The 15,941-nt window shown below is 44.9% G+C and overlaps 1 protein-coding gene across 5 annotated transcripts in view; it reads left to right on the plus strand.

The window, feature by feature from the left end:
• The window catches only part of PDE9A (phosphodiesterase 9A), a 48,982-nt gene that overhangs the window by 19,457 nt on the left and 13,584 nt on the right, over window positions 1-15,941 (plus strand). For 4 of the 5 annotated variants that reach the window (XM_064152588.1, XM_064152589.1, XM_064152592.1 and 1 more), the window contains 5 exons: window positions 374-428; window positions 1,551-1,621; window positions 7,086-7,170; window positions 10,765-10,846; window positions 13,462-13,536. In XM_064152588.1, coding sequence (XP_064008658.1) covers window positions 374-428; window positions 1,551-1,621; window positions 7,086-7,170; window positions 10,765-10,846; window positions 13,462-13,536 — 368 coding nt within the window. Of the gene's footprint in view, window positions 1-373; window positions 429-1,550; window positions 1,622-5,957; window positions 6,412-7,085; window positions 7,171-10,764; window positions 10,847-13,461; window positions 13,537-15,941 lie in introns of those variants that run through there. The other variant, XM_064152590.1, reaches the window with a different exon arrangement.

The following is a 15,941-nucleotide window of genomic DNA, read 5'->3' on the forward strand; positions in this document are numbered from 1 at the left end:
CAGTATGCTGACGGTGTAGAAGCAGTGCTTGTGAGCCAGACCTTTCAGATATGGGCAGTGATACTGAGCGTCTCAACTAGAGAGTGCTGCTGTAAAACAAGCCATGTCTCAGAGATCCAGAACCCCTGAAAAAAAAAACTCTGAGAAACTTTGAGTGTGATCCCCAGGCAGAGGACAGCAGGTGAGACACGGAGTCATTCCCAAACGCTGTCACGGTTCAAAGGACTGGAATGACTTTCTGCCTAAACGCCTTGCCGTCAGGCCTGGCAGTCTGTGGATATCACTCTGCAGGGGGTTGAAGGTAATTGTCTTTTCTCTGTCACTTTCTGTTATGCCTCCTCCCTATTTTTTTTTTCTTTTTATTAAATTTCAGAGAAAGAAGAACTATTCCAGAATTTACTGGGTCAGATTGCTGAACAGTTCTCAAGGTAAGAAGCTGAACATGGTTATTACTTTCATTTTTATTTTCTTTTTAATCAGCTTGAAGTAATATTTTGGGAGGGGGGGGGGAGGAGGAGGCAGAGAGGCATGTAAGATCTCTTTCAAATCCCACTCTTGCTGACAAATTTAGGCATAGTACACGTTATTCCCTGCTGACTGCAATATGGTAGTTTAAACCAAAAGTCGTTTTGGTGATTATCTTTGACCTAAAAAGGAGATCAAGTAATAAATATAAATGCTCTTATTGTGCTCTTGCCCTCTTAGGAAGCAAAAGAAATGCTTCTTTGTTGAAAAGTCAGATCATATGATGTGTTTCATTTTCCCCTCTTCCACCCAAACGTGCCTCTCCTCTGAGAAGACTTCTCGACAGCTGTATAGCTGTTTATTTCATTCCAGCTGGTTTCAGTAAGGCGGATCAGTACCACCACAGCTCAGAAAATCACCAATGTAACTCAAAAGAAGGAGGGCTTCAGGGTGTGCTGACACCAATATGCTCCTGTTAGATGAAACATCATCAATTTAATTTCGCTTCCCTGTGGGGTTGCAATAACAAGTCATTTTCAAGAGAGTGGCTAATGAAGTGTTGCAGAGCCCCAGTACATTCCCAGGGCCACAACAAGATCATTTGTTGATAATTTTTCTGAAAATTAAACCTGAGTGTATCTTCTGCTCAAATTCTAGCATTCCCACGGAACTTTCTCTTTTTCTTGTGGCAACCATAGTTGGATGGAGCAGAAATAGACACATTTTCTCTTCTCCCAGGCAACCAGCAACAGAAGAAGGGGACACAGTCTCAAGTTGTGCCAGGGTATAGGCTGGATGTTAGAAGCAAGTTCTTTACAGAGAGATTTGCCATTGGAATGGGCTGCCCAGGGAGGTGTTGGAGTTGCCATGCCTGGAGGCGTTGAAGAAAAGCCTGGATGAGGCACTTAGTGCCATGGTCTAGTTGATTGGACAGGGCTGGGTGCTAGGTTGGACTGGATGAGCTTGGAGGTCTCTTCCAACCCGGTTGATTGTATGATTCTATGATTTCTAGCAAAAATCCTTTGCACCTAGGATAAAGATGGCAGTAAGTGTGTAACATTAATCCATGAGGGTTTTCTTTTCAGGGTTTTTAAAATCAACGAGCTGAAAACAGAAGTAGCTAACCACTTGGCCATGCTGGAGAAGAAGGTGGAACGTGAGTGTCCCTTTATTCATCCTGCAGTGGGAACCGGCACTTCAGAACCCCACCCTGCCTCACTGTCCTCCTTGTACTCCCCCTCTGTCCTGCTCCTCACGACCCTTCTGCTTTCTCCAGTCGCTTATGTTTTGCCACCCCTTGAGCTCAAAAGGCTCCTGTGCAGCCCAAAGTAAAGCATGTGGAAGTGAGAGCCTGTGGCAGCACCCACTGACAACCCCAGGCTGGGGAGGGACAGCTGGTGTTCAGGAGCACCTTCTGGCCTTTCCTTTGAGGGGCTGTCCAGCCCTCCACTGGGATTTGGGCCCAGGACTACTTCCTCCAGCTACTGTGTCCCCGTGGCAGAGGGTCTCCATTCGCCCCCTCCCCGCCCTCCACCTCTGAGCTCTCTGGCCTGCCCTGCCACACCCCTCCCTGCCCCAGCCCTGTCTTCCTGTCACCTCCCCAGCGCCCAGGGGTGACCCCCATGCCTCTGCCCAGGCAGTGCCTGAGGAGTTCTGCTCCCTTGGTATTCCCGGAGCCTGCCATGCGCTGCTGCACTTTGTCGTTCGTGACAGGAGGGTGACAAAGCTGCTTTCCCTTGCTTTAAGGTGGACACTTGCACAGATCAAACACACCTTGCAGAGAGACTTTCTCCTCTCAGAACTGCATTTCCCGCATGTGGAAGGGTCGGGGTGGCCCCCGCTGCTGACCGAGGCCCAGCGCTGAGGGCTGGCTGTGTTTCTGTTCGGTGCCATGTCACACACCTCCCTCTGCTAGCCAAGGGCCGAAACAGGCCGAGGCCTTCCCACACAGCGCATGTAGGACGAGTAGAGCGCTGGTGAGCAGGCAGCGCCGCCTGTGTCTCCATGCAGGCAGAGGCAGGTCCCCTTGGCTCACAGGCAGTCACTTCTGGGCTGCAAACACGGCGGTGCACCCCTGGCTGGCTGCACTGCCTGGCAAACTACCACACAGCAGCAAACCCCTTGCTCGCTCAGTGCGTTCACAGCAACACAACCATACTCATCTACTGTGTAACGGCCAAGTTCATCTGGTCAAAGAGCTCCTCCTCTGGGTTTTGGTGGCGGTGGGTTTTATTTCCCCCCACACAGAGCAGTCGACTTCTTTTTCAGTATGTTATGCAGAGCACATGTCTCAGAAAGGCAGGGCAAAGGTATGAATAAGGTCACCCATCCCTGTTTTGGCAGCAACGGCCGCAAGTTTGCAGCATTTCAGTGAGGAGCAGGCAGAAGCTTCCCCAGCACTACAGCTGCAGAAAGCACTTTCTCACTGGAGCTGGATGGAAGGAGAGAAAAAAGTTCCAGGTTCATGTAAGAGTCTGTTTTCCTGAAACTTCCCCTCACCAGAAGCTACCTTGACCCTGCAGCTGCTCACAAGACAGATGCCTTTGTCAACAGGGAGACTTTATTCAAAGAGCAGCTGCAGGGGAACCTCTCCTTGAGGCCATCCCAGCCGCAGGCTCCCAGTGCAGTGGGAGCCCTCCAGCAATGGCCGTAGAGGAGGCATCCTGTGGTGTGCCTACCCATAACACAAACCTCTGCAAGGAGTTTGGGTGACAACTCCTCTCTGTTTTCTTGGCTGCCGTTTTCCCAAGGCCCCACTGAATCATTCTTTTGTCCAAAAAAAATAAAGGGGGGAAAAAATGAAAGATAAAAAAAGAGAGGAAAAAGAAGATGAAGAAGAAACAAAATTAGCTTAGTCACTGCATTTTCTGTGAGACTCCTGACCAGCTCCAGCCCTCAGGCCTAGGAGCCATGGTCCAGAGCAAACAAGGCAAGTGTTTCTGTGGGTCTTCCTATGCCCTTGGCAGCCCAGGCAAGCAACCCTTCCAGCCAGCTAGGGGCTGCTGTGGCCACTGGCTCCCCTGACAACCCCCCGGGATCCCTGACTGCACCCTACACACACGCTGCCTTTCAGCACTGTCAGCCCACAGCAGTGGAAGGAGATGATGGAGATTTGCATACTGCCTCTGGCAGGGAAGAGTTGTACACTTGCACTGTCCAGCACTTCACTGCTGGTTTAGGGAAGACAGCCTACCTGTACCTGCCATGCAGGTGAAATGAATTCATTGCTCCTCAGGTGAGGTTTCCTTCTCTAAGTGGGTCTTGGGGCTGATGGAAATCACAGCCAAGGTAGCAATCTGTTTCTGCTCTGCCTGAGCTCTGGTGATCCCTTCTCCATCAGCCTCAGCCTGTAGGAAGGAGCTGCCTGGGTTGCCTGTCTGCAAGCACACTCACCTGTTCAAAACCAGACTTTCAGAATTTGCAATGGAGCCAGATTCACAACACTTTAAAGTTATCCCAGGCTTTCATGTTTCAAAAGCAGAGCTGTAAGAGAAAGGATGTCCAACCTCTGTACATCCCAGACATTGCTTTTAGGAGCTATGTTTCAGTGTTAGATTCAGCCCAAGGATTTCTTTAGACTGCAGAGGGTCTTTTCTGAAGGCATTTCTTGCTGCAGAATAATATAACGATCCTTTAATCAGCACACATGACAAGGCTATTTATCACTTACAAGCCAAATGTGAAAAGAATGGTGCTTTTCTTTTGCCTTTTCTCCTACCTCCTTCAGAGATCCCTTTTCTATCCCTTTGGCCACAACAACCCCATGCAGAGATACAGGCTGGGGTCGGAGTGGCTGGAGAGCAGCCAGACAGAGAGGGATCTGGGGGTACTGATTGATACCCGCCTGAACATGAGCCAGCAGTGTGCCCAGGTGGCCAAGAGAGCCAGTGGCATCCTGGCTTGTATCAGGAGTGGTGTGGTCAGCAGGAGCAGGGAGGTCATTCTGCCCCTGTACTCTGCACTGGTCAGACCACACCTCGAGTACTGCGTTCAGTTCTGGGCCCCCCAGTTTAGGAAGGACACTGAGATGCTTGAGCGTGTCCAGAGAAGGGCGACGAGGCTGGTGAGAGGCCTTGAGCACAAGCCCTACGAGGAGAGGCTTAGGGAGCTGGGGTTGTTTAGCCTGGAGAAGAGGAGGCTCAGGGGTGACCTTATTGCTGTCTACAACTACCTGAGGGGCGGTTGTGGCCAGGAGGAGGTTGCTCTCTTCTCTCAGGTGGCCAGCTCCAGAACAAGAGGACACAGCCTCAGGCTGCGCCAGGGGAAATTTCGGCTCGAGGTGAGGAGAAAGTTCTTCACTGAGAGAGTCATTAGGCACTGGAATGGGCTGCCTGGGGAGGTGGTGGAGTCGTCGTCCCTGGGGCAGTTCAAGGCAAGGTTGGATGTGGCACTTGGTGCCATGGTCTAGCCTTGGGCACTGTGGTAAAGGGTTGGACTTGATGATCTGTGAGGTCTCTTCCAACCTTGGTGATACTGTGATACTGTGATACTGTGACACGTGATCTCTAGGATTTATTCCCTCGGGGTGGTATGTGTGTGGGGATAAGTGCTGCATAGCACTACATCTGCACCTCACATAAAATGTTCTCAGCTTCCTTCCTGTCACTGTCTAGAGACTGCATCACATGGATGCATTTTCAAGGAGCCAAATTTTACTAATTATTTTTAAATCCCATCTAAAGCCTGTGACTTCCTTTTGGAAAATGTGTCCATGCAGGGCAAGTGCTGGGGGAATGCTTCATTCTATGGCTTCTCTTCTTCTGCTCCAGTGTTTACACAGCAGCCCACACATGAACAAGGAAGTTGGCAAAAACTCTTGACAATTTGTAAGCATCTCACATCTACCTTAAGAAAATAATTATGTAAAGTCTATGCTTCCCTGGGGTGGTTTTGGAAGCAAATGAAAGATACAATATGAAGAAATGCTCAGGGCAGCCATTTTGCACCCTAATTCATCTTCTCTCTGCAGCTGCCTGCCTCACTACCCTGTCAGTCTGATAAGTTTGCTTTTCAGCCACTGCTTCAGATAGGCACAGGCCACCACCTAGGTAGTTCAGCAAATGGATTACCCACAAGCTTGTCCTAGGTGAATATGCAGGGGTGGTATATAGCAGGGTGGTATATAGCAGCACAGGGCCTGCAAGTCAGCTGCCACTCAGCAGCAGCAATTGAACAAAGTATCTGAAATTCAAAGTGCAGCCACATATGCAGAATGGAGATATTGAATAAGCAGGACAGCATCTTGCCTGTATCACCGTGCTGTGATCACCCAAAGAAATGGCTTGTAACAATGCCAGAGACAAAAAAAAAAAACCCAACCAAAACACAAAACACTTTAATCTGGAGATGGAATAACTAAGTGGAGGGTAATCAAACATAAACCAAAGCCCTGTATCTTTCCTCTCCTAATATATGACTTATCAGACTTAGTCCATACACCTCTTCTACTTTATTTTTCCCTTTCTCAGCTGCAACAGCAATCTTTATTGTTACTGGCATAAGGAAAACAAACTGACATCTCTGATTATCTGCAGAGTTGTGCCCTTCCAAGGGCATTTCATATCACTTAAATGCTACCCTCCAGATAAGTGCAATTCTTACTATTATTTTCTAAGAAAGTGGCTGAATACTGATGGTAGAATAGCACATTCCCTTGAGTTCCCCGAACCACAGCTAATCCATGCAAACACTAAGTTCAGTAAACAAATGAGCTGTGAAATGATTGCACGTGAGTGACATGTACTTAGCGAATGGTACTGTAGTATGTCCTTGAGCAGGCTGATAATTCAAGGAGAGGTGAGGAAAAGGGAGGATATTCTCATACTTGCTCTGCCTTAGGTTCTCACAGCTGCGTGGAATGAAGTGCATTGTTGCATAAAAAGGCCATCAAACTTTTTGCCTTGTGGCTTTCCCAGTTACGTACAGAAGCAAATATGGGATTTTTTGGTGGGTTTTGTTTTGTTTGGGTTGTGGGTTTTTTTGTGCCACATGCAGCAATAACCTTCAATTACAGAATTGACTGGCAAAAAGAAGTGACAGATCTTCAATATCTAAATATATATATATAAATGAAATCGATTGCTAGAGTAAAACTTTCTAATGTTTTTCTCTCTCTTGCATTCTCCCTTTGGTTTCTGTCTAGCAGTCTTTCTCAGAGCTCCTTAATGCTCTGCATGAACTTTCAAATTAAAACCTTTTATCTTACTGGGAATTCTAATCCTACCGGGACGTGTTTGCCTAGCTGTGCTTATCATCCCATCATGGGAGGGGATTTTTTTGCTCAGGATTTCCTTTGATTCGTATTCTACAGCAGAGGAGTGAAGGCATCAGTACAGCTGACTCCTGCTAAGAGTCGTGGAAAATCTGGGATGTTATAGCCATTCTGTGAATTAAAATGCTGTAGCTATTATCTAAAATTGGCAGCAGAGAACTCCTGGGGTCTTTTGAGATATATCACTTTGGCAGCACCTGCATATATGGGAATTGGAGCAGAGTGTAAGGGCTTGCTGGCTCACTGCATAACCCCAGTGTTAAAGCCCTTTGAAATTTTGCACAATCAAGAAACGAGATCCTTCGACTTTTGCCATGGTAACATGTCTGTTGTTTTCCTTTGTTGACAGTGGAAGGCCTCAAAGTAGTGGAGATTGAGAAATGCAAGAGCGACATTAAAAAGATGAGGGAGGAAATGGCAGCAAGAAACAGCAGGTAAGTTCTGCTTTGGACCTAACTAAAGACATAACACTTGGCTTCAAACTCAAGTGCAACTTTACTGCAAAATTGGGTTAGCTTCTGGGTTTAGAAGCAAAAGAATAAAGAAGCCAATAACCATTAAGGACAGTGGCTTTAATTTATCATTTGAAGATCTATAGCTTTTCAGCAATTAAAATAACTCAGCCTACAGAAACAGAGAAAAACGTCTTGCAAAGGCTTATTTTTGATCATATAGAATAAGGGCTCTTCTATATAGTGTGAGAGAGGGGATGGGAAAAGAACTTCTGTGTAGTCTAGTGTTTGGTTGGGAACCAGCTAACACTCGAATCAGCTCCAATATATCTTGGGAAATACCAAATAAATATGTAGCAGCTCTTATAATTATGATCTCATGCTATTATAAAATATCCATTTCAAATTCAACAAGAAATGGGGACTTTACTTTCCAATTCAAGGGCTTACTGTGATTGTGAAGCTTGGTTTAGCTGTAATTAAAACAACAGCATTAAAAAAAATACAGTTTTTAACAGTAGAGTCTCAGCTGGAAAGCCTGCCTCCTGTGTCACTGAAATACCCCATTAGGACAAACAAATCATCACTGTGAGGTTATGATCATTTCTGGGAAGGTTCTTGAAAAGGATGTACTGCATTGCTCAAAGTGTGGGTGAAAGGGATTTTTCTCAGCAAATGTGAGTATGCTGTCTTGACAATCACTCTCTTTTTCTTCACTTGAGATCAAATTCTCTGACCTTTAATCAAAGCTATTTTCTATTGAGGGCAATGGGAGATTTGCTGAAAGAATTAGGTTTTATAATCACTTGCTTTCACACATTTTGCTATCCAGATATGTCAGGAGGCACAGTGTTAATACATTCCTATGAAGTCTGAGGCCAAATTCAGCTGTCATGCTAGGGTGAATGCAGAGCAACATTATTAACCTCACATCTGCTCCAGATTTATACCAGTAGGATGGATTGCAGTTTGCCTTGTGATTTGCACTGTTTCTTGGGCAGGTGTGTGAGGAAATTTCACTAGAAAAATGAGAACTGAGATTGGCAGCTAATGCAAGAATATGTGTGCTGATTTGATCTTGGAGGTCTCTTCCAACCTGGTTGATTTAATGATTCTATGATTTGCACAGGGGGGATAATGTACAGGTCCCTACATGTGTCTTCTCCTCAACTGTTGCAGGGAGCTGAGGGAGCTCCATTTACAACCACAGTGACGCACAGGCAGACAGGGAATTAAACCCAAAAAAAGTTACAGCAGCTTCGTGTTCGCCTGGTTGCCGCCACACACATCAGGAAGTAGGAGATTGTCCCAGCAGAAGCCATGACTCATTCCTGTCCCAGACCTTGTCACCTTGCGATCTATATTTTGTAGTATAAACAACCAGCTAGTAACAAGAAAAACAGGAATGCAGAGTGTTACATCTACTCAGCACACCCAACTCCCACTGAGGGCTCCTAGTGAGATATGACAGCCACCAAAAGCCAGACACCAGCAAGTGGTGTGCAACTGGAAAGCTGTGTAAAAGTGGGTGTGGTAACAGTTAGTGCTGGGCACAGACATCCAAGCTAGCTTGTTTTGAGCTCACACCACATAGCTGCTTTAGCTGAAGCAGGAGCCTGACTTGCCCTGCTCAGTGTCACTTTGTGCCATACCAGTGTAGCAGCTACTTGTCACAGTTGGTTGCCTTGAGCTAGGGCTTCCTCTTCCCAACTGCACAAAAGCTCCTTCTTACCCAAAATTCTGCCCATGATTATCTGCACCCTGAGCGCTTGGGTCCCAAAGCAGCAGCTAGTTGTGGCTAGGGTCTGTGTATAACAGGGGTGGCTACAAGTCACCTTTTTTTTCTGTAAGACTGATGAGAGGCTGCTCCTTGATGGCTGGCTAGTAAGGGTGACCCCATCATGAGCTGCTGAAGAGTGAGCTGTGATTCCCTGTTCACAAGTGACCGCTGCTCAGAAGGTGCCACGCTGTCGGTCCTTGGTGACTCTAGCACAGGGGTGCTTTAGCCCAGAAAGGCTGAGCTAGTTTTCTCCCATTGGCGTGAGATACAAGCATGATGTGGGGGGAGCAAAGGCATCCCAGGGCAAGTGAAAATGTTTTTGTTCCTGCTTAGACTTGTCACCCCTTGTGCAGCATCACTTGCTAAATAACGTGTTACAGCTGCAATTAGGCATCACAAGTAAATTTACTGGATGTACATAGGCATGTGTGAGAATGTATACCCCATCAGTAATGTCACATCATACACAGCTGTATTCATGTATGTTCCCATGTTTTTACATTTGCTGCTGATGACAGAGTAAGGATGGACAGCTAGGTCTGTAGAAGTCACCACACAGTCAGTTGTGCATCAGCTCTTCAGAAGAGCAAAGCAGCCTTATTTGCATCTCCTCACATGGCTTTTATTTTTTGCTGACCTGCTTTTTTGCACTCACTATTGGCAGATGCTAATAACATTATAGTGTCACTTAAAATCGTGATCATTTGCAGAACCAGTTTTGCATCTGAAAAGGTCTAATGCATCCTGGCTCTAGTATGTTTTGCACTGTGGTAGGCTTTGATATCTTACTGCAGCTGGGAATTAGAGACCGTTGGCTGACCCTCAACTGACCCTGGCAGCCAACTCCAATTAGGGCAAGGAATGCCCCAATCTCACTATTTTTATCCTATTAATACCCCTCAGAGTGGATGTTTGAGGAAACAGCTTTAGAAATGCTCAAGAAAGCTTTTCACCAGTTGTGAATCTCCTTAAACAGGGCAGGAAAAGGCAGCCAGTTGAAGCCAGCTGACCAGCACAAACTGTAAGATGACACATTTTTTTTCAGGATTCAGACAACACCATCAGAAATTACAGCAGACATCAGTGTCAGAGGGGAGAGAAAAAAGCTCCAGATCAACTCCCAACAGAGAAGAGAAGCACTAAGAATAGATGCAATACAGAATGTGTGAAATTATTTTAAAAGGGACAAATGAAGAATATTTTTTCCAGCTTCTTCTGGTGTTCCTTTCAGCTTCATTGGACAGGAGGCTTGAAAAATGAGAGAGGATAATCCAAATGCAAAATGCAAGCAGATCAACCTCACATGAGAGTCATTAAAATCCGTGTGACAAGATACCTGGGAAACAGATGTTGAGTTAAAGTGTCATGACTGCCACTAGTGGTACCACATAGCTCTTCATTGTACATCTTGTGGCTATAAGGCAAGAAACTGCTCTTGCAGTGCAATGCAGGAGCCTAGATGTTCTGCAGAGGTTGTAAGGTTGCTGTAAGCTGCTCACTGAAAAGAAAGTTAGGTGGTTTAAACAGAATTGATTTGGTATCCATGGATACAGGCCTGTAGACAGATGCTCCTTGCTTGAGTTCAAATAGGTGGAGAAAGAGTAATGGTGGTGTTGCACAAGGGGAGGAAATCCTAGAGAAGATCACACTTTTGAACCATTGGAGCAATACATTAGAAAGGGAGGGGCTGGGGAGTGTGGTAATTCTCTGAGCGATGTCTACTTAGGATACTTCTGGCACTTTTTGAGGCACTGTGGTTATCTTTCTACTATATTGAGCTAATTATTTAATTTCAGGACTAACTGTCCCTGCAAGTACAGCTTTTTGGATGAAAACAAGAGGCTAACTCCCTGGCGTGATGTACCATCCTATCCAAAGGTAGTGGTGCAATGCTTCCTCATCCCGGGATCCTACCACATGCTTGCCATCCTGACAAGTGCTCTTTACAATAGACTCCTTAGGCATCTATCTCCTAGTTATTCTAAACCCAAGGCCTGATCCCAAATGCCTGGAAGCCAGTAAAAAAACCCTGTCACTGTCTGCAATGATTTCAAATTGGATCCTCAGTAGTCTTTAATACTTGAAAGCTTCTAAGTGTTTGAAATGCTAATGAATGCTTTGCATTCGTCAACATTTAATGCTCTTTTATCTAGTCATATTTGTTTATTCTCCATCTTCTGAGCAAACAATCAAAAATATCCTAGAACACTGCACTCTAATTGAAAAATAATGCTGCTGCTTTCTTTCTCCTAATGGATTACTGTTTAATTTGAAAAGTAATTTATGGGGATGCTTCGCCTAAGGAAACCAAGAGAAAATGCGACATTGGATTGTCTCCAGAATGATTCATTGTCCCTGTGAAAATGAGTTACTGTATTTGCCAGAAAAAAAGTAATGCTTGAAGAAAAATATCTACTGGGCAAGAACAAGTACAAATCCACAGTGATAAATGAGGCTGAAATGATGAAGAACACAGGATCTCTGGTACTAGCAGCAGCAGTCTGTGCCCACAGGACTTACTTAAAGCTGCTGGCTTATGTCTGCGCAATAGCCAGCTCACACTGTGGCAAAACATCATCTCACACATGCAAATCATAGTTGACGTAGGTTCTCACCTGCACACATCAAAGCTGGCTGAGCTGCTCTGAAGGTCACCTCCTCTACAACTACCTGAAAGAAGGCTGTAGCCAGGTGGGGGTTAGTCTCTTCTCTCAGTGACAGAACAAGAGGACAAAGTCTCAAACTGCACTAGGGCAGGTTTAGGCTGGACATTAGGAAGAAGTTCTTCACTGAAAGAGTAATCACCCATTGGAACAGGCTGCCGGGGGAAGTGGTGGAGTCACTATCCCCGGAAGCATTTAAGAGGAGGCTGGATGAGGCACTTAATGCCATGTTTTAGTTAACTAGAAGGACTAGGCGATAGGTTGGACTCAATGATCTTAGGTCTTTTCCAACGTGGTTAATCCTGTGTGATTCTGTGATTCTGTGCCACGTGATGCTGGTGCATGATATGGGAATGCATTCTTCCATATTTGTCTTCAGGATCTTACAGAGCAACAAATGATAAGTGCTGTTGTTTATTCTGCTCTGCCTAACAAAAGTGATCTCTAGGTCTCTAAAGCAGACACCAGGAGACTTGCATCTCTTTTAATTACCTTTTGCCCAGGAGGCTTTGTGCTCCTGACACTAAGACATGTTTTCACAAAACATAATCAGTTCTGAAAATAATTTTTCCCTTTGATGTGTATGTCAGATCAACCTCTGCTCTACTGCTATGATATTAAGATCTTGAATTAGCAAGTGCAACAAAGAACTCACTGACTACAAAGTAAATTCTTAGTCCATGTTGCCCCTACACCAGAGCTTATAGGAATTTTAGGTTCAGAAGTTTGGGTTCTGTTTGGCAGATTTGTGAAATTTGTTTGTAGTTGTCAAGTGATGGATTGGTCCAATGTCAGTAAGAGGAGGAAGTAACCAGTCAGCTGAAGGAAAATGTTATCACAACAGTGTCATCAAATAACAGATCTGTACTGCTAATTCACAGATTTCTTGCAGAACATCACATTAAATATATGTTATATAGGCAAACGCAAAAAACATTGGCTTGTCAAGGAGGAAAATTAATCTGCAGTGTTATTCTCCTTTGGATTAAGAGTCAGCAGTTTGGTGACTCCCAAACTTAATTCACCTGCTCAGTACAGTAAGATAAAATTAATTAGAGACAGTGATGGTAAATGAGGCAATTAAAGCTACGAGAAGTTTGCATCCCAGACAGACTCTGATCAATAGAGTCTCAAAAATTTGATTTGTTAGAGTCCAAATTCCCTCTGGTCTCCACATTCATTTTCTGTTTGTTGAGGTTTTTTGCTATCATTTTTATGCCAATCATGGCCTATGAGCTTGATTTTATTTGAAACCTCTGAGCATAATGATGAAAAATTCACTTCAATCTTGCAGGCTGACAATCAGTTAGAAAATAAGGGTGTTCTTGGAAAAAATCCTCTAAACGAAAGCATAAACAGTCTGAGAGTAAATCTATCACACCCATTAGCTAATGTAAGACTACAAGCATAGGCACTTCACATCATCCAGCCACGACTGGCTGCACTGAATGTCCTGCAGACAGCAGGAGCCTTGCAGCTAGTGATGGATCTGTGCCCTGTGTTCCCTGCATCCTCTTGATGATTCTGCCTGTTACCCTGTCCGTAACACCACTTCTCTCCTCCTTTTTCTCTCCAACTCTCCATCTCACTGACAGCAAGCTGCCTGGGGACTTGCTGGCCACCAGATGTGGGTGTCCTGGCATGACCACAAGTGGCCAGCAGGGAGGGAGAGGAGGGTTGGTCAGGCAGAGGGAAAGATCAGGTGCTTTATCCTTGGGAAATACAGCTAAATCCTGTGTGAATGGGACTCCAGAAGTCCCAGAGATGTGCCAGTGGCAAATCCCACACTGGGACAGAGGACCCTCACACTGACTGCGTTTTCATCTGCAGTACATGCTGTCCCAGGAGACCATAGAAGCACTTCGGAAACCGACCTTTGACGTCTGGCTGTGGGAGCCCAATGAGGTAAATATGCCATTTTAGCTGGGTTAGCACTGCTTCTGAGAGCAAGCGAGGCCAGAAGAGCCCTTTGAGATGGTCTGCAAGCTTTTTCTCCTTTTCTGCCCCTTCATCTGCCTCTGCCTTTTCTTTTCATGTCACATCTTAATACAGTACTTTTCCCCTACACATGCCTGATAGATTACACTAATTGCCATAATCAGATCCCTCTTTATCTTTAGTTTCATGTCTTCCTAGTAACGTGCCCCAACAACCAGTGCACTGTCCTCACTGCCACATGACTAGCCATTTCATTTGCACAAATCAATCTCTAGCAAAGGGTAAGCTTAAGCACACCACCAATAATTCTGTTCAAATCAATGATGGTGTGTGGTGCTGTGTGAAGCCAGGCAGAGATCCAGCCATCGATTCACACCCTTTTAGACAAGAGTTTTTCTGTGATGCTTTCTGAAGAGGTTGCAGAAGTGCATGCATGGCCTATTACTATTTTCTTACTGCTTCATTTTCTTCCTTCCTTTCTTTCCAGTAGTTATTAGTGTTATTCATTGCTCATGACTTGTCCTGCAGGAGGTTTGGGAAGGGTCACATGTAAACCTTTACAGAAACATGAAGGGGGAGGATGTTCCTGTAATGGCCACTTTATAATACAATGTAAAACTCGATTTAGCAAATATGAGCACATCTCACCTAGGAAAAAGGAATGGGAGGACAGAGTTTTAGGGACTTAGTAGGGATTTAGTGTTGGGTTTTTCCCAGGGGAAGGATTAGTTAGCACCTGCTAGGATTTTAGCAGCACTCCCAGCAGCAATTAATTACCTTCTGATCCAATGTGCACAAAAGTCATTCTGGCTCAGCACCAGTAGATCAACATGACAAGGTAAAATACTGCACCCACAGGAAAAGCATATTCCCTTCAGGATGTTTTTTTTTCTGGCTGATAGAACAACAGAAGGACTCTCTGCTGGCTTTAGGTCCATCTCACATTCACACAGGCTGGCAGAGCTTCCCTTGTGCAGTCCGTGCCAACCTGAGGCTAGTGCTCTGCAGTTGCTGCTTCCTCTCCAGCCTCTTTTCTCTATATCACAGCCATACCACTGCTCAGGCAAAATGGCTTTATCCCCAGCTTTTGAATGCCTGTCAGGTCTTTACAGCAGGAGTGAATTATGGCCTGACAGGTGGACCATAACACTGCTGGATTGTTGTTCTGACTGTTAAGAAAGAATAAGGAGAGACAAAAAAATTCTCCACGGATTCTTGCATGCTGAAACTTAGTATTTTAGCACAGTAACTCATCCAGAGCACTAGGAAATACTATATGGTGGCATGAACAAGGCTAACAAGAGGATGCAGAGATTAGACATGCCCTGCAAGGAAATGTCTTAGAAATAAGACACAGCACAGAATATGATACAGCACAAAACCTGGTGAGCTGAGCACTAGAGAGGTTTATCTCATTCTTTTAGCTCTGGTTTACTTTTACAGAGAGTATTTCAATGCCCCTTTAGCGATCAGCACTTGCCCATATGCTCCATGTGGGGCAGGCAGGTTATAAAGCACAGGCTTCTGCAAAGAAATTAATAATGTTGTGCTCTGCATCTCTGTAAACAGAGTATTGCAGCAAACTTGTATTCTCCTTCTTAAATGCCACTTTTAAGACTCAGAAGAATTCAATATGCAAGCTTTTGCTGTTGCCCAAGGAAGCTAAGAATGAAAACTATGATTCTCATATGTTCACAGGCAGGGTCTTTGGGACTCAGACTGCCACTCACTCAAAGCTCTCCTGGCAACAGCTGGAGAGAGACAGGCATTTCTAAGAGTAATTCAGCACTTCTAGATCAAGTTTATTGTCTCAGAAAGTCCTTCCTGAAACTATTGCAAATTATATATTCTTCCTCAGAAGCTAGGAACCTGACAAGGTAGTCTACAGCAAAATGCTGGCCATATGATCTCATCACAGTTCAGCTCAGGACACAATCCTTCAAGGAAAGTCTCTTTCTTCCTGTTTGGATGACTCAAGAACCAGTGCCCTTGTTACTGCTGAACTATGTAGGCTCCCCAGATAAAATTTCATTAGATTAAATAATTTTCTGGAGAGTTTTTAAGAGCCTAAACAACAGAAACCTAATTAAAAATGTCTCTGAGGCTGTATCTGTAGCATTACACTCATCATGTTAGAAATTCTTGGTTCAGTCTACAGTCTAAGAACTGTATGTAATACAATGACTAAATTTCATCCCCTGCAGATTCTGCCTTCAGAAATGGGAATGGAGACACACAAACTTCTGAACTCTTGGAATGCTGTTAATTTCTGACTGGTGGCAGCTGTTAAGTACCCAGACACAGGACATTATCAATACTTTTCTTTTACAATATTTTCAAACCTGAAAGATTAACCAGGAGTGGCAGCCCTA

Source organism: Pogoniulus pusillus, chromosome 12 (genome assembly GCF_015220805.1).
Source record: "Pogoniulus pusillus isolate bPogPus1 chromosome 12, bPogPus1.pri, whole genome shotgun sequence".
Lineage (NCBI taxonomy): Eukaryota > Metazoa > Chordata > Aves > Piciformes > Lybiidae > Pogoniulus > Pogoniulus pusillus.